The sequence below is a fragment of the Triplophysa dalaica genome, chromosome 5 (genome assembly GCF_015846415.1).
Source record: "Triplophysa dalaica isolate WHDGS20190420 chromosome 5, ASM1584641v1, whole genome shotgun sequence".
NCBI classification, from domain to species: domain Eukaryota; kingdom Metazoa; phylum Chordata; class Actinopteri; order Cypriniformes; family Nemacheilidae; genus Triplophysa; species Triplophysa dalaica.
Genome location: NC_079546.1, coordinates 522,422 through 546,770, shown reverse-complemented (window position 1 = coordinate 546,770; position 24,349 = coordinate 522,422). Strand labels below are relative to the sequence as shown.

The 24,349-nt window shown below is 38.4% G+C and overlaps 1 protein-coding gene across 1 annotated transcript in view; it reads left to right on the top strand.

Moving 5' to 3' along the window:
• tmtc1 (transmembrane O-mannosyltransferase targeting cadherins 1) overlaps positions 1 to 24,349 on the top strand; it is a 29,191-nt gene that overhangs the window by 2,170 nt on the left and 2,672 nt on the right. Inside the window, exons 2-18 of the mRNA XM_056749357.1 lie at positions 2,490 to 2,667; positions 7,691 to 7,764; positions 8,382 to 8,558; positions 11,792 to 11,873; positions 12,702 to 12,805; positions 13,444 to 13,522; positions 13,598 to 13,708; positions 16,768 to 16,889; positions 19,464 to 19,631; positions 20,389 to 20,502; positions 21,621 to 21,764; positions 21,990 to 22,098; positions 22,238 to 22,340; positions 22,513 to 22,648; positions 22,744 to 22,888; positions 23,688 to 23,825; positions 24,148 to 24,270. Coding sequence (XP_056605335.1) covers positions 2,490 to 2,667; positions 7,691 to 7,764; positions 8,382 to 8,558; positions 11,792 to 11,873; positions 12,702 to 12,805; positions 13,444 to 13,522; positions 13,598 to 13,708; positions 16,768 to 16,889; positions 19,464 to 19,631; positions 20,389 to 20,502; positions 21,621 to 21,764; positions 21,990 to 22,098; positions 22,238 to 22,340; positions 22,513 to 22,648; positions 22,744 to 22,888; positions 23,688 to 23,825; positions 24,148 to 24,270 — 2,107 coding nt within the window. The remainder of the gene's footprint in view (positions 1 to 2,489; positions 2,668 to 7,690; positions 7,765 to 8,381; positions 8,559 to 11,791; positions 11,874 to 12,701; positions 12,806 to 13,443; positions 13,523 to 13,597; positions 13,709 to 16,767; positions 16,890 to 19,463; positions 19,632 to 20,388; positions 20,503 to 21,620; positions 21,765 to 21,989; positions 22,099 to 22,237; positions 22,341 to 22,512; positions 22,649 to 22,743; positions 22,889 to 23,687; positions 23,826 to 24,147; positions 24,271 to 24,349) is intronic.

The window sequence follows — 24,349 nt, the reverse complement described above, 5'->3', positions numbered from 1 at the left end:
CTGCTCTTTGATGCCGGCTCTTGAAAAACCTCAGCTGTCTTATGGAGACGTGCACAGAGAGTTGGATCTTAAAGCAGAGGCTAGCGTGTGGAAAACGAGAGACTCGGAAGTTAAATAAGCGGTTCGGCTAAAAATGAAAATTCTGGCGATGTTTACTCACCTTTATGTTTGTCTAGAAAGGGAAAATATTAAAGAGTATTTGCACCGCTCTTGACGTGCAAGTGGATTCAAAAAAACAGTTTTGGTTGTTAAGGAGATATATATATTAACTAGACGCCTCATTGTCCACTGATCGTACATCAACGCCACCGCCATATTGGTGAGGGCAAAAGCCGACTATAAAGACATATGAGTGAATGGTGTAGCTGGCGTTTTCTGGATAATCGTTTTCTTTTCTCAACTAATTTCAATGCTTTTCTTTTTACGTGGAGTACGCAGAAGCGTTTTGGCTCAAGTTAAAGACGCTTATAACAAAATAATGGATTTCACATTTCATTATGACAACCATTAACTTAAGTAGTCTATAAGTATTGAGATATGATGTAACTGAAGTTGTACTCTACGTACATTGTGAACTAATATAATGTGTTTTGAAATGTAAACGTGATTGTGCTTTAATGCCGAAAACGCGCAGCTCTCCCTTTGGGTTCAGTGGGCTTTTATTGTACTGTTGCCCTGACTAATATGGCGGCGCCGTTGACGTATCGCAGCAGAGGAGTAAAGTGCCCAACGCTACATCTAGGTATTTATTATGTCTATGGTCAAGGCTATATGTTGCTAGTCATAGCTGGGGGAACGCTATCTGACAACGGAGAATGTTACTGTCAGATACCGTTCCCCCTCTGTTCCATTAGATAGAAAGTTTATCCGACTTTAACAACAAAACAAACAGGCTCTCAGATTTCAAGCCTGATTTCACAAAATTTTCTATCAAAGCATGAGAACGTATCCTGACAACTATGACAACTATCCGTGTAACACTTTTTGCTGCGTCCTGGTCATCATTAATTGATCAGTGTATGGTAAGAACTGTTAAACAAATTCTACTTTCTAAGACTGAAATTTTATTCCACAGAAAATATAATAGCAGATATAATAGATTGAAAAAAAAATTTTTGGATGAACCATTCCTTTAAACGTTTTCTCGATTCAGCATTCAAAACAGATGAGGATGATGCTATAATCTTGGGTAGATCTGCAATTAGCTGTTGTTAGATGAGGCCAAGAGTTTTATCTATGACTCTGTGATTGCTTAATGCCCCAATGATGCTGTTTGATGGCAAATACAGACTGCGCACCCAGCACAGACGGAGAGATGTTTTCAGCTCTGATGAGGCTTACAGACATTTTCTGTTTCTCTTGTAGCGACTGCACTCAATGATTCTCCATGTCATATTAATCACTGCTGGTTAAACAAACATAGGTTTATTATTAGCCACTAATGTACAATGAGTTTCACGTCGTTGCCGTTTTTACTCCGTCATGCCATTTTCAATTTTCTCATGGTGGATGTCTTGTTCCCTGGCTGCTGAACATCAAGCTCAGCGCAAAATGTTAAGAGACAGGTGTGGTCACTGACTCGTGTAAAATAATGTGAATTACAGTGTCACGGACAGCTTGATATGCTTGCGTAACAATGTATATACTGTCCCAGTTGGTCTTCGAGTAAAGCTGCCACTCAACCTGTCAAAGTCATTCAGGATTGAACTATTTGTCTTCTTGTAATATGTTCCTGGTCTTGTGTGTGATTTATGTTATATCACATCATTTTTGTTTGTGCCTCAGGTATCTAGTGATCAGTTTTAGATCGTTTTAGTCAATTGTATTTTCTGAATGAAAGAATCTTTGAGAGGTAATCCTGACATTTTATATTAAATTTAGATAAGCAATGTCTGATCATTGGTTGTGAAAGAACCCTAAGTGAATCGTGACGGGTTCATGGTCATTCATCTAGATTCTCATGACCGTTTCAGCCTGCGGTGCTCTTACGAAATTGTAATTCAATCTCTCATTCGAGTCAAGGTGACCATGGAAACTCATTAATGTTGCATCGCTTTAGGCTAATTGTTGCGGCTCACATGTCTAACTCATTTGGTTCTTCTTGAAGTGCATTCTGTGCCGCTAAATTTCAAGTCAATCAATTTATTCTGTAATTGATTTAGTTATTTAGTCATTTAGAGGTTTTCCACATGCAGATCTTGTTTTGCATTCGGATCTGGTCTTGTCATCATTAAATTTCCTTAATAATAATATTAATTTAGAAAATATTATCCTTGTGTTTCCTGTGTCTAATCATTTTTCACACTAAAAGCAAATCATTCCTGAAACCCAATCACTGCCAATTGTGAAATTTATTATTAAATATATGCTTGTGTTAATGTGTGTAATGGGATATCATCCTGACATCCTTACCAATCTAGAACCAAATTAAGACCATCATTCATGTTCACTTACAATATTAGTTCAAAACAAATGTCTTTTCACCACAGGTTAAACATTCTGCTGGCCGGCATGACCCCGTTCTACTTCCACCTGGTGAATGTGTGTCTGCACTGCACGGTGACAGCGCTGCTCATGCACACCTGTGAACGCTGTGTGTTTGACGACAGCAGCCTGTCCTTCCTCACCGCCCTCCTCTTCTCAGCACACCCCATTCACACAGAAGCAGTGAGTTTGCAAACCTGTTTCCAGCCCAATCTAGAGTGTGTTTGATTCACTTTTCCACCTTTATTTTCCATTATCCTCTGTAGATTTCCTTTAGTATATTTTCAGAAACAAATGTTTCAATTTGGTTGTGTTCTTATAGCTCATTAGGTATCATTTGGCCTTTATGGGCCCCTAGGAGGAATTTTATGTGGGGGGTCCCCCTGTGCCCCCAATATAATCGACTATAAACCTGACACACCCAATTCTATCAGTTGTAGCTGTGTTTGGAACGTAGGAATGTCATAAAAAAAATGATCGTTGTCAAAACATTTGTTAATTATTAATTTATTAATTCCAATTTTAGGTGAACTCTCCTTAAATTGTGAGCACAGACCACACAAAAATGGTGGAATGTATTGTTCAATGCAGTCTACTTTTTGCAAAGTTTGTATTATTTTAATATTATTTTATTTATTTTATTTTAACCACAACCTATAAACACCATTCTAAAGCCACACAGCCCTTGAGGATGATTTAATCTGTATTTAATAACTCAACCACACAAGTACTCTTAACCTTATCCCAAATAAAACGCTGAATAGACAGATAGTTATAAATGAAAATGTTTCATCTATATCAGCATTTTGTCATTTTGAAAACTGTCGGTTGTTCAATATTTCTATGGTTAAATACTAAGCAGTTGTCAAATATTAAATGTTTTTATGGGTTCGATCCCATGGAACACACTTGAATGCACTGTAAATGGCTTTGAATACAAGCACCTGCCAGATGCTTTTATTTTTCTGGACGGCTGTGGTCAGCTAATGTGGTTCTAGTGATTTTATTAGCTATATTAGTTGTACACAATAGTACTATTAAATGTTAAAGTGATCATTATCATTTTCAAAATGGAAGTGTTTTTTCTTTGTTATTTCATGTTAACTAACGTTTATAAATGGAAGGATATTGAATAGTTATTGCTAATGTTTTGTGAGTCAGTAGTTTGTAATTTAAGGGCTTTGTATGAGGTTTTACAGGACTGCGTGTGTTTTTGAGAACAGAGTTTGTTTACAGTTGAGCGTTTGCTGAGGAGTTTGTAGCCAATCCATCCGGCGAGCCAAACTCTGATCATCAGCCCTATGTAAACAACACTATACATCAACAGCTGCACGCCCGTCCTCCAGCATTAATGAGACTGAACACACACACGCATACACACACACACACACCACGCACTCGCGCACACACACACAAGCCCACACATACTCAAGTGTGAGAAATTTTGGGATAGTACTTATTAAAAAATTCATGCAAACTTGAATGTGAATTAAAGTGACAGTTCACCCCAAAATGAAAATTCTGTCATCATTTACTCACCCTCTTCTCATTTCAGACCAGTATGACCTCCTTTCTTCCGCAGAGCACAGAAGAAGATATTTTGAAGAATGTTGTTAACCGTCACCCATTCACTTGCATTGGTTTTGTGTTTTGTGGCGATGCTGTTCGGTTACCAACGTACCTCAAAATATCTTCTTCTGTGTTCTGCGGATGACAGAAAGTCTTGTTTGAAATGAGAAGAGGGTGAGTAATGATGACAGAATGTTCATTTTTGGGTGAACCATCACTTTAATAATAAATCAAGCACACAATTTAACATACGAGTACCTTAATAGAATAAAAAATAATTTTTACATTTTAATTTATGTTTATATTTATACTTTATATATCTATCATATGAATCAAAAATTATTAATTAAAAGCATCATTTGCTCACAATGACCCAACCTTGACCATAATCCCCAAACGCAGGAGTCCTATCATATAACAAAACAGTTTGTGATGAATTGATCGTGGTATACTTTGTCAATATTGTAGTAACTGATATCCAATAACACGGCGTCAGATTGCATCAGATGTTCTGCGAGGTTGCCACGCCGACCGTCCACACGCAGGCCCCTCTCGTAACTGGGCTCGTAACCAAAGGTTTGTCCTCGTAGCAGGGACCGCTGGCAGGCAGCTGGCTAGTTGTTAGCGGTGAGGAGCATCACTTTACAAGCATCAGCAGGACCCTGATGGAAGATGAAAGAGCTCATTCTTTTCCTCCCTGGAGACTCAATCCAAGTCTGTCTGCAGCATGCTGACCATCTGCTCCACCTCCTCTATCTCAAACACCAATCTGCACCCAGCGCCGGACAGTGTCATGATCAGTGTTGGGTGGAACTACTTACTAAGTGATTAGTTACTGTAATTAAATCATTTTACCCTAGGGAAAGTAAAGTAAGGGATTACTTTTATTTTTCTGTCATTTACTCACAGTTACATCTGATGTAATCAAACTAATAACTGTGTAATAAACAACAGTGGAATTGACATCAATCTTTAAAATGCATGCTTTAAAATATCCTTCTCACATTTTGTAATACTTCGTTCAGGTAATAAAAATACTTTATGTAGTTTTAAATGATTTATTTGAATAAGTTAAAAGAGCCGTTTCATGTCTTTCCTTGAATCATGTAACTATGGTTGATTTGGAATATATAAAGTAATTAGTAATTCATAATTAAATACTTTTTGGAGAAAGAAATATGTACAGTAATCTAATTACACTATTGAATATGTCATTAGTAACTATAATTCATTACTTTTTCAGAATAACTTACCCAACACTGGTCGTAACGTCATGCCGTGTTTAAAGTCAAACACCTGGCCAATCAGAATCAAGCATTCTAACGAGCAGTGTAATAATTAATTTATAAATGTAAGTAATAGTGTCCAGAACTTAACATTTCCAACACGTTTGTGAACCGCGGTCTGCTTATTTGAAAAGAGATTCACTCACATAAGTGTGTGTCAGACACTTGCTTACCTTTCAATATAATAAGCAGTGTGTCAGAGAGATAAAAGTCTTTGTTTATCTTTGTTTATACTCACTTTACCTTGTATGGGTTTACATTGACAAAGGTTCAAAGGTGCATGAGACTATACTGTATTTGCGTTGTATAGGTTTGTATATACAGAACTTGTGTGAACGTCTGTTGGCTGGGCTGGTCTGGACCTCACTGCAGCTGTTCTGGTGAAATTCCTGCAGAATTAGGTAATTGGGTGAAAGGAGGTTTCGCTACGGGACATTTTACAAGCTGCAGTCCGTTTTAGATCTCCAGCTTGATATACAATTACCTTTCAGTTTGTGTGCGTGCGTGCAGGTTTAATCGCCGATCTTAGCCTGGCTGGGTTGTGCTTGAATCCACACCCTCGAAAGGGCCTCAAAGATTCATGGGTCATCGTTCGGCACAAAACACAATAGATCAAGAAACAGGATTAGAATGTTTGGCAGGCTCGCTGTGCTCTCTCTCCCTCTCCTGCGGTATAGATTTGATGTATTCTCTTTTCATACGAGGAGATCGGGTAAATGATGCAAATTGCATATTGCTTCAACTAAACTGTCAACAAAGAATTGGAGGAATGATGTCAAAGCATTCAAGTCCAATGGAGAGACAGATTTTATGTGAGTGACGCTTGTTAAGGATCCACAAACTGTAGTCCTACACTGCAAAAAATGACTTTCATACTTCGTGTCTTTGTCTTGTTTTGCTGTACAAATGTCTAAAAATTCTTGAATCAAGATGCATTTCCTTGATGAGTGAAATGAACAAAGAAAATAAATTGAGTTTTTTGACAAAAAAAGAAATTTCATTGAATATGTGCTTAAAACAAACATTTAAAAATTAGAATTTTTTTATAGAATCATTTTACCCTAGGGAAAGTAAAGTAAGGGATTACGTTTATTTTTCTGTCATTTAATAACAGTTACATGTAACAAAATTCATGCTTTTAATATCCTTTTCACATCTGTAATACTTCGGTTAGGTAATAAAAATACTTTATGTAGTTTTATATTATTTAGTTGAATAAGTTATAAGAGCTGTTTCATGTCTTTTCTTGAATCACGTAACTAAGGTTGATATGGAATATTTAAATTAATCAGTAACAAGTAATGAAATAATTTTTGGACAGAGTAATATGTACAGTAATCTAATTACACTATTGAATATGTCATCAGTAACTAGTAATTCATTAATTCATTACTTTTTCAGAGTAACTTACCCATCACTGGTCAAAAATGTAAACCATACTTCAAGATTGTTTTTCTTACCCCAGTGGCAATCTTCTTTTGAACAAATAATCACTGAAATTTCATATTTTTGTCAAAGAACAAGACTTGTTTTCTTAGGTCATTTTGCTCATCAAGAAAATACATCTTGATTCAAGAATGTTTTGACATTTGTCCTGGAAAACAAACAAAAACATAAGTACGAAAGTCATTTTTTGTAGTGTATTATTTACTGTATTCATTTTCTCCTGGTTGTGTAAGCTGATGTAAGAAAGTCGTTTTGACTCACACAGACTTGCTGACTACAAGCCCAACATTTACATCTTTGGCCGCCCATAAACATCTCAGACGGTGAGTTGAGTTCAGGGCCAGTGGGCTTTTACTTTATTCACATTAAAGATGACATCTCTGGAGTGCAATAACACACGTGCAGCAGCGCTGCATGTACGCTCTTTTGCTCCGGGGTGTGTCCTGTACATGTGTGTGTCTGTGTTTAATTCTGTGGAATTCTGCCTCGGGGGGGATGGGCTTCAGAAATCCTCCAGATGTGGAGTGTGTCAACTGTGGGATCATTTTAACATTTTCGCCTCTGGCAAACACAAGAGGGAGAAAAAACAGAGGAGAGGAAAGGAGGAAAGAGATGAGGGGAGGGGAAGGTGAGGAGAGAGAGAGAGGGAGGTTTGAGAATGATGCACATTTTTAAGGGGGATGGGAACATAAATGGAGACTGAAGCAGGGATGAAGTTTCTGTTCCGTCTCATTTTCTGCCCATTTCAATTGTTTCCTTTTTTGTTGTTTCTTATGATCATTGATCACACACCATACACTCACTGTTCCCTATGATAAAGCTGTTACAAGGGTGTTACAATAAAGAGATTTTTAAAGTTATTGTTATCAAACTGAGATGTAAATGTAAAGCTGTGTGTGTTGCAGGTGTCGGGGATCGTGGGGAGAGCAGATGTGTTGGCCAGCATGTTATTCCTTCTGGCCTTTCTCTCCTATATTAGGTAAATATTATATATTTCCTTTAGCGTTGAAAGCATGCATTGATCTCGCAATGAAAACCGCATAATTGCATCATTTACTGAATTTAAAAATGTATTAAAATGACTTTAATTAGGCTACTAAAATTGTGCACATTACACGTATAATTTACATTCACGTTATACATTTATTTCTTATCCATAATTCAATCTTAAAGGTCTTTGCACATACAATCAGAAATTATGTTTTTTTTCCATATTTTCCGCTTGTTTGTTCGGTGTCTCTGAATTGACAAAACGTCTCTCGAAATGCTTGGTACGGATGTGAAAAATGCAGAAAATCAAACTCAGTTAAAAAAAAAATTATGACGGACGAAAATATCGGTAAATGTGATTGACACAACGTGAGGTCATATTTACTTTGTAATGTGCAGAAATTTCCGACTCAATGTGCAATGACCTTAAGCCTGGGATTGTAAAATCTGATAATTGATATTTATTTAGGTGTATATTTATATTTTAATATTTGCCAATATTTCAGTGTGATGTGTGTGTTTTTAATGCTGACATTTTATTTGTAAATAACAATGAAACCACTTCTTCTTTTATTTTAGTTACGTGACTTCTCAATGTTTTTTCAGGAGTGTGTCAGTAGGCAGAAGGGCTGATGTTTTCCCCTCCACAGTTTCGGTGGCGTCTCTGTCTCTCAGTCTGTTTCTGGGCACCTGCGCCATGCTGGTGAAAGAGACGGGCATCACCGTTTTTGGTGTCTGCGTCCTCTACGATTTCCTGGTGATCTGCCGTGAGCCTCTCATCTCGTAAGTTATCGCACGTGTGTGTGTGTGTGTATTTGGCGTGATCTGACAGTGTGTGTGTTCATGTGTGTCTAACTGCAGTAATGACCCATAAATGATTGACAGCTGTCATTGGCTTATTGCTTTGTTTTTTACAAAGCAGTGACATTTTCTTTGGAGCATAACATTAAGGTCTTTTTTCATTCTTTTTTTATCAGCAGTGCATATATTTTATTTGTCATTATGACATCATAAAACCTTTACTATGTCCGTACCCATCTATCCACGAAAGACGTAAATCCTCATTTAATGACCGTTTATACGCATTTTGAAACAAACATGCTCATCCCTCATTGGTGTGGTACAGTATGTTGAGGGTTGAAAGAAGCCCATCTGTCTCTGTCTAAAATGAAATCTTCAATGGAAAGTTTATGGAGATTTTCACTGTACACCGAGCCATCAGCCACATGATTTTCATCTTTTGCTTGAGACTTAGATGAGCCAGAAATAAGCAATAGCATCACATCATGTAATCGGATCACATAGCATGCATACTTTCTAAATTCATTAAGAGAGGTTTAACCGATCAGAAACCTCCAGGGACATCGACGGGTTACGTGCTGTCTGAAAATTTGCTTAGCTCATGGAAATATGCAAATATATGTTGATACACCGTCTGACCATTTTGAGATGTGTTGAACAATTTGCACACCGACACAAAGTTGTGTGTATTGTTGCGTGAGTGCTTTGGTTCGTATCATTACAACATATTTATTTTCTGTGCTTTGATCATATTTTGAAATAAGAGCTCTGTTCAACATTACTGGAGCCACTTAAAGCCAAAGACTTAGAGTTTAATATACACGAGACATAAAGAAGGTCCTTCTCTAAGTCTTTGATTCAATACCAGCAAGAAATAATGCTTCATGGCATTAGTAATGTTATAACCTTTGATTTAAAGGATGACTCGTTGTTCGACTGGTGCACAGATATTTCTTTGGCACGCCGTTCTTTGACAGACAACGCACAAAGCAATCTTCCAATTACAGCTTGGCTGTTTTGTTCAGGGTTGGCAGTAATTGGCATTCAAAGAGAGCCGATCAGGCGAAACAAACAGAAACCGCACCACCCTACTCTCTGTCTTACTGTCTGGCTGTTTCTCTCTCTCTCTCTCTCTCTCTCTATGTGATCCTTATTTGCTTCAATGACAGTCTCGGCTACTTTAACTGTGCTCTGTGTCCGGTGGGTCTTCAGTTTGTGAGGGTGTGAAAGCTGAAGAAAGAGCGCAGAGAGACGCCCTGACGAGCCCTTGGGTTCTCATGACTAAAAGATACAAATCTTGAGTTAGTGGTGAAGGACAGAACACAATGTCATCAATCTGTGGTTAATGCCGATGAGTGCAGACATATGTGGGAAACCACCTCACCCTATTGTGAACCAATTATATTATGCCATCTACAGCAATTTAACTCCAAATTGAAGCAGTATTTAAATGATAATTATATTTCCTGCTGTATTGATATTCTAATGGATGATGTCACTACGTGTGGGAGGGGCTTTGTCTCACAACCTTAGTGTTGTTTGCGCCATGCTCTTACCTACAGGAAAGCTATTAATATATAATATCATTAATATATAATATAGATCATTATCCTGACTGTGTGTTGTTGTTCAGCAACATCGCAAACGGGTGCGTTCACATGTGCGAATACAACTACGATTATTGTACAAATGGTATCGTTTGACTTTGTTAATTTCGTTCATACTTTTGCGTAATGTGTGTCGTTGAAACAGGAAGTTATGGAGGCCTCGGTGATATCAGAAAGGAACATCATGACAGTGACATTGACTGTAGATTTCTGGCAGGGAATGATTACTCTTCATAACCTTGAAGAAGCACAAAGATCGTGTCCGTCCCTCTCTGTCCTCAGGGGATGAAGGGCGCTTCAGCTTTATTTGATTTTCAAGAGTGCCTGTAAACCTTTGCTGCTCCCCGTGATGCTGAAGAAGACACGACTCTCTCACACAGACAGTGTGATTGAAGGATAATGAGTGACGGTGGCTGTAATGCCTGCAGACACGCTGTCCTCTCGTGTGTTTGTAGTGAGGATGTGGAGAACCACTTGTGGGTTTTGTTAAATGCAGTGAGGCCACTCTTACTTTCTCTCTCATAACTCTTCATTAACGTAATGTTCTTAAATGCCCTATCAGATACTCAGAAATGCACGACTGAATGTTTAACGTGTTTGTTTATCTGCATTTGTGCGACTATCATTGAGATACAATAACTGTGAATTCAAAGTGGCTGTAATGCATTGTTATGAAAAAGCAGTTGCTTTGTTAGTGATTATTATTAAAACACTAGACGTCACAGGAGTGTGATTTGTCTGAAATGTTTGTTATCTTAAAATGAAATGGCAAACCTATTGTAATGCCCAGAATGTGATGCATTTTCTTGCCGTTTTCAATGAATCGATTCAAACCCACATTTCAAGTCGTCCTGATGATGTCATCTGAAATGAAGGCTTATTGTAAGTCACTAAGTTTTAATGGCCGATGTTTGTTTTAAAGGTAAATTTAGAGTTTTTCTTTGTCAACTGAATAATTAGTCAAGTACTTACTAATCAGTGGAAGACTGTCCTGTCTCATTCTCCTTCTCTTACAGTGAGGAAGAATGAAATCGGCAGTAAATCCGAAAAGAAGGTTTAGCAATAAAGGAAAGAGACGGAGGGGCGGGAGGCTGGCAAATTTTGTATTACACTATTCCCTTCGAGCACGTTTACTGATCCCTGGAGGACAATACACCGTAAAAGGGACTGATGTACCCACACATGGTCATTAAGCAGAACGCTCCTCTGCTCTTTACTGAATCAATCAGCACTAGTGCGATGCATTGCCCAAGCTCCTCCCCCTTCTGTTTCACTCCTTTTTCTCCTCTTCCATTCATCTCACTTCATTTCAAGTCACAGCTGTCACGGTTCATTCTCACGCTGAATTATAATTCACTGTAACTGTAAAAAAAGAAATGCTGCCATTTTAGTTTAGGGCTCCCTTTTCGTCTTATTTTCTTTAAGCTCTGATTTGTAACGGATGTGAGATGAAGAGTTCATAATTAAGAGAAGCAGTGAACAGATTAATATTACCGTGAATTAATTAGATAAGGGTTTGATTAAGTCTGTAATGAATGAAGTTGAGATTGTTGATTGAGTTCTGGTGTTGATGAAGGGTCATCACATCTGGTTATGCTTCGTGTTTAGGCACTTGTCACACTCCAGGTTGAAGGAGCTCGTGAGAAAATCTTCTCCATTCATCAAGCGCGCCTGTGTCGTCTCATTACATGTAAGTTGCCATGTTTTCACCACGGTATTTAAATATTCTTAAAGCAGAATCTGCATTTAGCTTGTATTTCTCATCAGTTGGGATGATGTAGTGATAAAAATCTCATGGCATGTCACTTACAGCCTGTTTTTGCTTTATTTAGTTTTGAGGTCGTTTACAGTATGCTTGTGTTTTCCAACAAGTTGACAAATAGATTCTAGTCTAAACCTTCAAAAGTGCAGTGCAGGCTTTATGTTTTAGAAAGAAATGCCAAACATTTATTTTCATATATCATTTAATATATCTTTAAAAATATTTACAATAATGGAATTGCTGATTATCGTATATTGTAAAATATATGCAATATATGGAAATGTATTATTTAACATATTGCATTATATTTTTCCGAATATAAGAATATTATATATAAAATAATATGAGATATATTGTTTCGTATGAGGGATCTACACATTATTGTAAAATAAAACACTTGGTGTGCGTCTGGAAACAAAATAATGGAACTGTTATATATTTAAAATATGTTGTTTTCAATAAAGACAACTCAAACCTGCCTGTTCGTTTGAGACTAGAATGAAGCTTTGTCTGTGAAACCAGGCCAAGTGTCAAGGCTATGTAATTACTTTCTCAAGCAACACAAAACACATCTTGCAAAGAATAGTCCCACTGGGCATAAGGGCTTTCTGTCCCATGGGCACAGAGGCTTTGAGAAATAATGAAATCGCTCCTGCCACTCTGACCTTTTGGCTAGCAGCCTAGATCCATTATCATTAGACTACAACGACCTCATTTGCAATAAATTCACAAGATATTTGACTGTTTTTCTTTTAGGTCATCGTCATCATGTCTATTCGCTTATGGTTGATGGGCGGCTCCATGCCACTGTTTTCAGAGCAAGACAATCCTGCATCTTTCTCTCCGTACCTGCTGACTAGGTCGGTATTATGTCATTTCTCTTTTATCTTGATGCAGAGAAATATCTTCACATTCAGGGGCGGACTGGGTAGCAAATACAGCGCTGGATTATTCAGCCTAGACAGGCGCTCCACAAATTATGTCGACGGGGGGTTGTTGTTTGCAACATATGCATTGCGTTTCATGCATACGACTCGCTCCGCCCCTGGTCACGGCCGTCTGGACTTTGAAAGAATGTCCTACCGGTCAGTCCGCCCCTGTTCACATTTATGATTATATATAGACTGGCAGACTTTATGATGGTGAGTTGTGTATGCACACAAAAGCAGAAAAGCCTTTATGTTTCCTTACATCTATAAGTAACTGTTGTTTTACTAGTATTATTGATTTATGTGCTAGTGTAATATATTTGTATTCATCTTTAATATTCTAGTCCACTGTATTACTCCTGGCTGCAACAGATAGCCCATTAAAACATCCCATTTCGAGCTAGATCCGCAAGTTTGTACGCTTGAATTGTAATTGATATGCTTTGCTGGATCCGTTTGTTAAGGCAAGCGTTCCTATTCCTTAAATGTACTGCAAGGGGTTTGTTTCAATCCCTTATCCCACAAACCTCTAGTGTTCCTATTAATATTGCATGATATGTTTTGTTTAGGTTTCTCACGTACTGTTATCTGCTCGCCTTCAACGCCTGCCTCTTACTGGCCCCCATAATGCTTTGCTACGACTGGCAGGTAAATTACATCACGTTAAAGGCCGGAAATCCCCGCTGAGATGAGTGAGTGTTTGATGCGTGTCGTGTTTAACAGGTGGGAAGTATTCCTTTGGTTGAATCTCTGTGGGACGGACGGAATATTGCATCTCTGCTTCTGGCTCTGGTCATGCTGGCGCTGAGCGTGACCTGTGTTACACATCTGCAGGTGAGCCCACACACATTTACACATGTTAAGACACCCGCCGGTGGTTCATGCTCTTATTCTGTCATAACAGACACTTACAAACACACCTTTCACTGTTTGATGAGGATGAAAGCGTTAACACTGTCTCGTGCCCCGCAGCTCTATCCGTTTCCTTCCCGTGTGCTCGAACACAATTCTTCGCTAAACATCTCCATAGCAACCCGTGAAAAAATAAGCGATGGTGTGAACGAGTCGGCAGAAGCTCACGTGAGGCAGATGTTTGCTGTGAGCCAATGCTCTCACACGGGTTACGCATGGAGTGAGATTATCTCTTCAGTTCATCAGGCTGGTTTTTCTGCTCGGTTTGTCAAACATCTTGAAGAACCTCAGCATCATAGTCTGTTCAGAGTGCAATTCATGTGAGAATGTTTCTCTAACTTTTTTTTAATCAGATGATGATAATAATAAATGTTAAAAATGTGATTCATAAAAATGAAAACATCCTTTGAAGCATGGCCAATTTAATAAAAAAAATAAATGTCATGATTTTTCAAGTCAAATCTTAATCCCCATAAAATCAATTGTTGGCCAAAAGAGATCAACAATTTTTATGACCTCATCAAATTCCAGACTGTGAGGTAAATTAAATGCTATTGGTTGTTTTAAAAAGGGGGAGGATCCACTCCCTATGTCCCGCCCTAACTTCCTGTTCCAGAGGAAGTAACATCAATGCATTAAATAAAGCTTCTCATTTCAACTTTAAATTCTGAATGTTACTTTGGCTCGCTGTGAAATTCCTCAAAGACCAAAGAAACGTTCACCATCAAAGTCTCTGATACAATCCAGAAAGTCCCACACAACTGCCTTAGCTTTATTTACCTTTTCAAGAATTGTTAAACTTTCTAGTAAAGCTGATAAAACATTTAAGTCACTTTAGTTGGATGTCAGTCATTGTTTGACTAGCGTGCTGGTGTGGGGGTGAAATCCTTCAGGGATCTTTTATAAACTTTCATATGTCTCCACTCGAGTCCTTGAGTCTGAAGAAAGAAAAGTGTGTTTCAGAACGACGTTTCAAACTCATCCCAGAGAAAACATGAAGTACGGAAAATGAGCGAAAGAGAGAATATCCCCGTCTGTGATCAGCAGATCACTTGACTGAATAATTCATAGTGTGTGTCCGACACATTCTGACAGACCAGTGTCAGTAAACCTCCTGCGTCGAGACGTGTGAGGATGCAAATACCCTAAAGCTGAATCAGATTTCAGAAATACTGCACAAGTGAACTGACTTTCCATGAGTCCCACCGTGTGTTCACATGCGGTCCAATGGTCACAGAGAAAATCTGGAACTCAAAATCTCATTTAAACTAGAAATAACAAAGTTTGAAGAAAGTTCGGAGAAATATTAACAAAATAAAAATTGAGAATGAAATGAAGGAGGTGAATGCTACTGTATGGAGTTTGGTCTGCTGACATTTCGGGATGGGTAGCGGATGACCTCTGTGTGTGCTGCCATGACAACAGATGGCGACCGGTAAAACGGATAATGTCAAAGCCATCATTATTTGCATGACCCAGCGTTAGCCCCCTAATATTTCACAAAATAACACAAGCATTTCAGCTTTGTGTGTGCGCGTGTGTGTTCGCATGTCTGTGCATGTGTGCGTGCACATGTGTGTGTTTGTGCATATGTGTGTGTGTTGACAATTTTTTTGTCCGTCTATAATGATTTTACATTACTTTTAAATCTTGTTTGCATTCAATATTGGAGAATAGGGTTTTTGATCTAAAAAAATGACTATCCACATTAGCAAATCAATTTCTTACAAGTACAGCAGACAAAACAGCCAAAACAATTTGATTTTAATAGTGTGAGAGAGAACAAAGAGGTAATAAAACAAGCATGAGTTTTTGGTATTGTCCTTGGCTACACCTTTTTCATGCTTCTTCTATATCAGCCGTGTGTCAGCCGGTTCACCTTAATGACTTTCCATTCTGTGTCTTTCCAAATAATGTCAATGACACACGTTCGGCTCCAAGAGCGAGACGATAACACAGACGATGTGCTGAATGTTAAACTGGCTTTGACACAGCATTTTATTGTCTTACACTAACCCTGTCCTTCCATACGTCATAACATCTGATCATTTATTTCATGTTCAAACGTCATTAAAGGCGGGGTGTCCCAATTCCAAATTACGCTTGTTTAGACAAAGTCGGGCAGAGTACCAAAATAACCTTGTGGCCCATCAGCAGTGCACTGGACGGACATTAGTGGAGCCGAGCGCTGACGGAAGTGAAAGATGGGGAGTAGTGGTGTGTCTGTTTGGTGATTTGAACATCAACAACGGACACCCTGCCTTTAATGTTTCTAATGCACTGCGAGCAAAAATCAATCTTAAAACATTTATATCATGTCTGGGTGTGGATTTTTTATTGGATTTTCCATGTGAGAATAATAAACTCCAGACCACTGTTTCAATATTATTGTTTATGTTTTATCAGCGTATCAGAGTATTGGAAGTAAACTGAGCGTGACGCAGTTACGGTTTCATTCCACCATCATCTTGCATATCCACGTCCTATATCTATTGACTCTCTATTCTTCAGCTGTCACATTTAATGATCCTATGCATTCATAAAAACACAACAGCTCATTTTTCAAACCTACAGACACACATAAAGCTCATGTAGCATTGTGGAAAAAGACAGTAAACAGAATGTCGATCATGTCCTTGAGTGTCTGAAGGCTTGTGTGGGTTATGATTTGTTAGGTCCGTACCAACCTTTTTTTGGGCGGACCCCCGTCCCATGGGCATAAAAAGTAGGATGTACTTAAATAGACCTTGGAGAGAGCCCTTCCTCACCTCGGGCCTGGAAGACCCTCCAACGGCCTGCTTTTTGAAAAATACTATAGACTTTGTTTCATCAGGAATAAACAGCATTAAATATGGTGCGAATCCCTTCGCAACCACACCGTGGTACCCTGGGAGTTTTGCCAGACAAACATCACTCACATTAATTGTACATCATAATAGCTATTCTGAAAACAATGTATTCTGTTTTGTCTCTTTGTTTAGAAGATGGAAGGAAAGGAGGTGTTAGTAGGCGTGCTGTTCCTGGTCTTTCCCTTCATCCCAGCCAGTAATCTCTTCTTCCGTGTGGGATTTGTGGTGGCGGAAAGAGTTCTCTACATGCCCAGGTCTGTGTGTAAGAGCATGCGTCTACTCCCTCTTTGTTATCCTTTTGCGAGGAGTACAGGCTGCTGATAAGAATGCATATCTGTAAGAACAACGTTTCCCATAATAAATGTTTTAGAAATGTGTGCATGTTTATCAAGCGTGCAGATTTAGAGATTAAACTGTAATTTAAACAATGAGGCATGGCGCTAAATAGAGGATGTTCAAAGATGATGTCATTAGTTCAGAGTGTAGCTGTGACCCAACAGACACGCTCGCGCTAAACACACGGACGAATGCCGTGGAGTTCCCGACCACACTTGGTTATGAGTAATGAGGGGTTTCTGTTCAGTGAGTTTTAATGGCTTGTGTTTGGAGCAGCTCAGCACTTATGTTGGCATTTAAGCCCCTCTGTGTGCATGCTGGGAAGATATTAGCAACGCTGGGTTTGTTAACACTAACAGCAATAGTTATAGATAAGTAAGGACGTTGCACACATTCTTTCCAAACAATATTTTCAAGAATTCAGCAGAGCTATGAGAGGAATGTGAGGAACACACACTGGACACCGCTTCATATTCTTTGTGTTTATGAAGCAGAACGATCACGTGAAAAATGATCAAACTCATTTGAACCTTTGATCTTGGAATCTTTTATGTGCAATCTTACAACGACGTAATACACATTTTAAAACATCATATCAAATATCATATGAATGTAAAGTGCTGTGTGACATTTATTATATTTTTGAAACAGTACTGTACTGCTAATACTTCACAATCTATATATTATATCATTATTTTGCATATAAAAGAAAATGTTTGAGACAATTGATGAAAATGACAGCAATCTTCAAGAGATAATCCACCAGTGTTGGGTAAGTTACTCTAAAAAAAACGAATTACTAGTTACTCGTGACATATTCAATAGTGTAATTGGATAACTGTACAAATGACTCTCATCATAAAGTATTTTATCACTTATTACTGATTACTTTATATATCCTACATCGACCTTGATATGTTAAGAGATTCAAGGATAGATACAAAACGGCTCATAATTCATTCAAATAAATAATATAAACTACATAGTATTCTTATTATCTGACCAAAATATTACAAATGTAAGAATTATACATTAAAGCACAAATTTTAAAGTCAGACTTTAGACTATTGCACACACATATATTACACACAGTATTTAGTTCAATTACATCAGAAGTGACTAATTCAATTACAGATAAAATAAGAGTAATCCCTTACTTTACTTTTTCAAGGGAAAAGGAATTAAATTACAGGAACTAATTACATAGTAACTAGTGACACTCAACACTGAACTCCACCCAAAAATCACTCTAGTTGTTCCAATCCTGTATTACTTTATGTACACAACAAAAAGATATTTGGAAAAATGTTAGCAACTACCATTTTTGTTGTTATGTTAAACACAAAATGAGATATTTTGAGGAATTTAGGAAAGCAAAATGTTCTAGGACATCTTTGACTACCATTTACATTTTTCCTACTATGGTAGTCAAAGATATTCTATAAATGTCAGTCGCTTTTCCAAATATCTTTCGTTGTGCTCTACAGAACAAAGAAATGTTAACAGTTTTGGAACAACTTGTTGGGCGTCATTCATGAAAGAATTTTTGTTTTTCGGTGGAGTATCCTTTAAAACTTTATTTTCTGTATGCAAAATGTATGTTTGGATGACTATAGACGTGGCCATCTTAACATGTTTCATAAGATTCACAAACTAGAGAAAAACATCATGCATGTTAAAGATTCGTAACCATTTGGTTTCTCTACATTTGTGCATCGTTTTCCGAGAGAGAGGTTTTGCTTAGTGGAAGTAAAACAGTTCAATTTAATACCGTAACTTTGAAGGACAGACTTGAGCCATATTCAAGGACATCTTAGAGACCTGCGCTGCAACGGTATTAAACCTCTCTAAATCCATCGCAACTGCATAGCAACACCACCTCTCCTTGAAGTTCGCTGGATTCGGAAAGATGTGATGTGAGTCACATCCTCCATCCTCCTAGTATCCTCCTAGTTTAACGTGTTGACAAAATATCCATATGCTCTGTATATGCCTGTAAGTCGCTTGAATAAAAGCGTCTGCCAAATGACTAAATGTAAATGAATAAATGTGAGTGTGGAAGCAGTAAAAGTGTGAAGCCGCAGGAGTTTTCATCACTCTGTCTCAGAGTAAGTGTGAGTGTCGACGGGGTTTGCAGGTTCTTGTGAAGCAGAGCAGAAAGGCTTTGAAAGAAAAGGAGATTGTGATGTGAGTTTTAACTCACGTCGATCTTCTTCCACGCTAATATTTCTAGGGGATAAAAGACGTTTTGTTATTCTCACCATTATCAAATATGTGCTCAGGTCAATTTTAAGACTCTTGATCACCCGCTGGACACTGAAAAATAGTTAATATCTCTGTGTTATAATAAAGACCCTCCCATCTGATTATGACTTTACATGTTTAAATGAGGTCTTTAATTGTCTGAAAACAGGACGTGCATTTACATTTGTGCGGCTTCCTCATATTAGGAAAGATTTTGATGTGAAGAGCCTGTTCTCGTGTGTGTGCAGTATGGGGTACTGTGTGCTGGTGGTTCATGGAGTGAACAGACTGTATTCAGTGGTGAGCCGATGGGGTGCGGCCGCGCTTACGGTGTCCTTGCTGGTCGTTCTTCTTCTCTTCTCCTGGAAGACGGTCCAACAGAATGAGATCTGGCTCTCCAGAGAAGCCCTGTTCAGGTTTGTGTGTTTCAAGATACTCTGTCTTAAAGCAATTGCGCACCCAGGATTTTGTTTTACTATTTAGTAAGAAGACCCCGGGGAAGACCTAGGACACGCTGGAGGGACTATGTCTCCCGGCTGGCCTGGGAACGCCTCGGTGTCCCCCCGGAAGAGCTGGAGGAAGTGGCTAGGGAAAGGGAAGTCTGGGCATCCCTGCTTAGACTGCTGCCCCCGCGACCCGGCCCCGGATGAAGCGAAAGAAATGGAATATTTAGTTTAAGCACATGCAAGATTAAAGATCTGTATTAAATAAGATTTTTTTGGGTCCATTTCTCTCATGAATGACGGGCATTAGAAACAAAAAATAAGAGCAATATTTTAAAAAACAGCAAAAATGATAAGTCAACAAAAAAGAAGAGAAGTTTAATGTGATTTATACTTTCAAGTTGAGAAAAAGTGTAATAAAATTAACCTTACAATTTGCTTGCTTTTTTTTAAAGAAATATTGTAATCGGCCTATTGAAAATATAGAAAATTGTGTTTAACACGTCTGTACTATTTCATATTTCATGGATTTTAGATTAGATTTTAACTTTATCAAAGTTTTTGTCTCGAATGTTCAGAATGAAATTTGCATTAGTTGAGTTTGTGTTTTTAGACTTTGGGAACACGTGAATATGATTTAGGATTTGTTTGTGTGGTTGTGGGTTGACACACTGTTGTTCCTCTCTGTGGCCTCGGGGTTCTGAACAATTTTCTTCTCACCTACCCTCAGGTCCGGTATTCAGACATTACCTCACAATGCTAAAGTTCATTACAACTACGCCAACTTCCTGAAGGACAGAGGCAGAAACCAAGAAGCCATTTACCACTATAAAACTGCCCTCGGGTATGTGTGCGCAGTGTTGTAATGTAACACAGTGGATATACATAAGAACAGTACTAAAGTATTTTTTTAGAGTATCTGTACTATACTTGAGTCTTTATATTCCTGCAGACTTTTACTCCGTTACATTTCTTGAACAAACTGTATACTTTTACTCTGATACATTCCCTCTAAGCATGTTCGTTACTACAAAATAAAAGCATAAAAAAACTGAAATAGACAAGTCGGCGATCAGATCACCATGACAAAGCTCAATGTGTAAGTGCAAAAGGTGCTTTCCGCAGTTCATTTCAACACAAGGTTTTAATGTGCTTTTAAATAGAAACAGCAATTGTTCAGTTTCAATGAATTATCAAATGACTGAGTTGTTACTGTGAGGGAAATGCAAGAAAAATAGAAGTAAAGGAAAGACAGATTTGTTCTGATTTTGTTCCAAGTTGTTCTCAAAGATGGATAATATTTGAGGTGTGAGGGAACAATCATTTTATAAAGTTATAAGTTACAAAGTAAAGTTATAAAGATGCGCTTTCTGAACTTTTATTTTTATAGTTTAGCAATTTGGCAACATGCTGTTCCTGATAAAACTACTGAGCTTGAGACGGAGCTTTTTCAAAGTGTACATTTCTACTGTATGTGAGCCCAATTTTGTTATATTTATGCAAAAAATCTACATTTTTATTAAAGACGTTTGCTTCAACTTTACTTTAAACATTTAAGTAGATTTAATATAAAAGGTACTTTTGATAGTTAAGTACAATATTTATCTGATACTTGAAGACTTTTATATTTGAACATTTGCTCAAGTATTGCGTTTAGGTACTTTTAACATCACGTTTTGTATGTGAGAGTGCTTAACCCTTTTTTCGATAGGCTTGAATTTTTTGGCAAACTAAAAGCGAATAATACATATTAAATCCAAGATGATGTTGTTCGACTGTGTTTTGTCTGCTATTTAAACCAAACACCAACTATTATCCCATTTTCTCATCAATTATGAAGAATCAGTACTTCCATCAATTATGTAAATTCCAACGATTCCCCATCTCACTCTCTCTCTCTCTCTCTCTCTCTCTTTTTCACACATTTTCTCTGTTTGTCTGTCTCTCTCTCTCTTTGTGTAGTCTGTACCCACGGCATGCCAGCGCTCTGAATAATCTGGGCACCCTGACTCACCAGGCTGAGGAGGCTGAAATGTATTACAGGAAAGCACTTGACATTAACCCTCAACACAACAGAGCTCTGTTCAACCTGGGCAACCTCCTTAAGTAAATATAAATCCATATGATTGCTATATTGTTGTCGCTCTATAAAACATAACTTTTTTTAAAGATAAAAAATAGAATTTACAGATATGGCATGAATATAATTATAATTTGGTAGCAATCATTTTGCTTAAGTAGGTATTTGTACTTCAAAACAAGACCAATGTTGAGGAAAACTGAGTGTGTTTGTGTACAGTGTGTGAGGAAGATGATGGTATTGTTTTCCAGGTCTCAGGGGAAGGAGGAGGAGGCTGAGAGGATGTTACAGGAATCAATTTGGTTCGGTCCACATTTCGCTGATGCCTACTCCAGCCTCGCCTCTCTGTATGCTGACCAGGTCTCTCTTTCTCCCTCTTGGGTTTTGTTACAGTGAATGAAATACTTCTAAAAGAATACTTGTACAACATTTTTATTTGTTTTGCTTCATAAGAAGCCTTATTTTTATTAAATGCACATTTTCCCCTTTTTTTGCGTAGGAGCGTTCAAAAGAAGCTGATGAGATTTACACAAAGGGGATTGAGAATTGCCCGGAGAGTTCTGACCTCCGTAATAACTACGGTGTGTTCCTGGTGGACACAGGTGAGAGGCTTCAATCACTTTAAATTCTTTAGATTTTCTAGCCAGAATGGTTGTCAGGGCGTTGCTGTGCTATTTCTAAGAGAATGGACATGCTTACTAATAATAGAACGCCATAAGAAAGTTTTAAATATAAGACAAACATTTTCTGTTATGCACTTGCACTGGTCTTTAGGTCACGGGGACCGTGCTGCATATCATTACCAGGAAGCCGTCCGTCTGAAGCCAGCTCACTATGTTGCCATGGTGAACCTGGGCCGCCTCCTTAGGTCCTCCAATGACAATAAAGAAGCAGAGTTATGGTACAAAAGGTAAGATGAGATCAAACTGTGAAGTCTATTTGATTATCCACCTAACAATGAATGCAACAGCAAACCCACATTTGTGTTTTTTTGGGTGCACACAGGGCCCTGCAGGTGGTTCGTAAGGTGGAGATCTTGACCCCTCTGGGTGCTTTATACTATAACACGGGTAGATATGAAGAAGCTCTGGAGGTTTACAGAGAAGCAGCCACGCTTCAGCCGGACAGCACTGATATCTGGCTCGCTCTGGTAAGAAGTGACTTTGTACAAGAATCAATTCTATCTTTAAAACAGTTCACCCTTTCAGTTCCAAATTTATATAAATGTATTTGTTCTGATGAACACAGGAAAAGATATTTGGAAGAATGCTTGTAAGCAAACAGTTCTTGGTCACCGTTGAATACCATAGAATTAAAAATTACAATGGTAGTCAGCACTGAACCCAGAACTGTTTGCTTTCCTACATTCTTCAAAATATCTTCTCTATTGGTTTAACAGAACAAAGCCGTTTATAAAGCATTTTTTATCCCACTATGGTAGTCATTTGTGGCCAAGAACTGTTTGGTTACAAGATTTCATCCAAGTATCCTTCTCTGTCTTCATCAGAACAAAGAAATGTATACAGATTTGGACCAACTCGAGGTTGCATAAATAAAGACAGACTTTTCATTTTTGGGTGAACTGTCCCTTTAAATCAAGAAATTAGGGCCAATCAGAATTTAGCATGCACATAAAAAGAAAAAAGATGAGCGATGAACTGAATTTATTCGGATGGAATATGTAGGTTAAGTGTCTTCTGGGTTGCTTTGTCTTACAAAATAGATACGAACACAAATAAAGTTCTCAAAGAAACCAGCACTTGCCTTTGCGATTACATTTGACAACATCGGCTCAGCATCTTCCGGAAAGCTTTGCTTGTAGGGTATCTGAGAGCACAGCATCAGCTTAAATGTGTCTCCGAAGACCTTTCACACTGATCCACATCACTGCCTGAAAAACACCGCCTGCTTGTCTCTCTTATTTAATTTGTTTCATTATTTCTCGACAGGCGCAGGTTTTAGCCATGGCGGGCCGCTCTACAGAGGCAGAGAAGATGACCCTGGGCATCATTTCAAAGACGGGCAACTGCATTGAATGTTACCGCTTGTTGTCTGCCATCTACAGCAAACAAGGCAACCACACTGAGGTGTGTACGCGGGTTTGTGTGCGCTAGTTCATGCATGCTCGCCTTTACTGCCCCTTCCTGAACAGGAATTCATTCAGGATTTTCATTCTGCCGTCGTGCAATTCAGCTGTAGTCGGCAATTCAAAGGGAATGTTACTGAGTCCCAGTGAGGCGTCTGCTTTTCGGCAGACTAGAATGAATCGTAGATCATTTCTCTTTACTACTCATGCCCTCTTTTCTTTAATTAACGGACCTCAAAGAGAAATATAAATGGCTCAAGACTGCACTTGCGAATGCAGATTCAGTTCAGTACTATTAAAATAAATGTTTGCTTGTGTTTCAGGCATTGGATGCTTTGAAAAGAGCCCTGCGGCGGGAGCCGTTAGACGCTGCGGTGCGGGCAGAGCTTCATTTCTCCGTTGGCAACCAGCTCAGAGAGATGAACGATCTTGACCAGGCCTTCCAGGTGAATGTACATTTAGTCAGAGCCGATCCTCCCTAATCGCAGGTTGCCACCACTACGGGGCGTCTCTTCCGACCTTCAC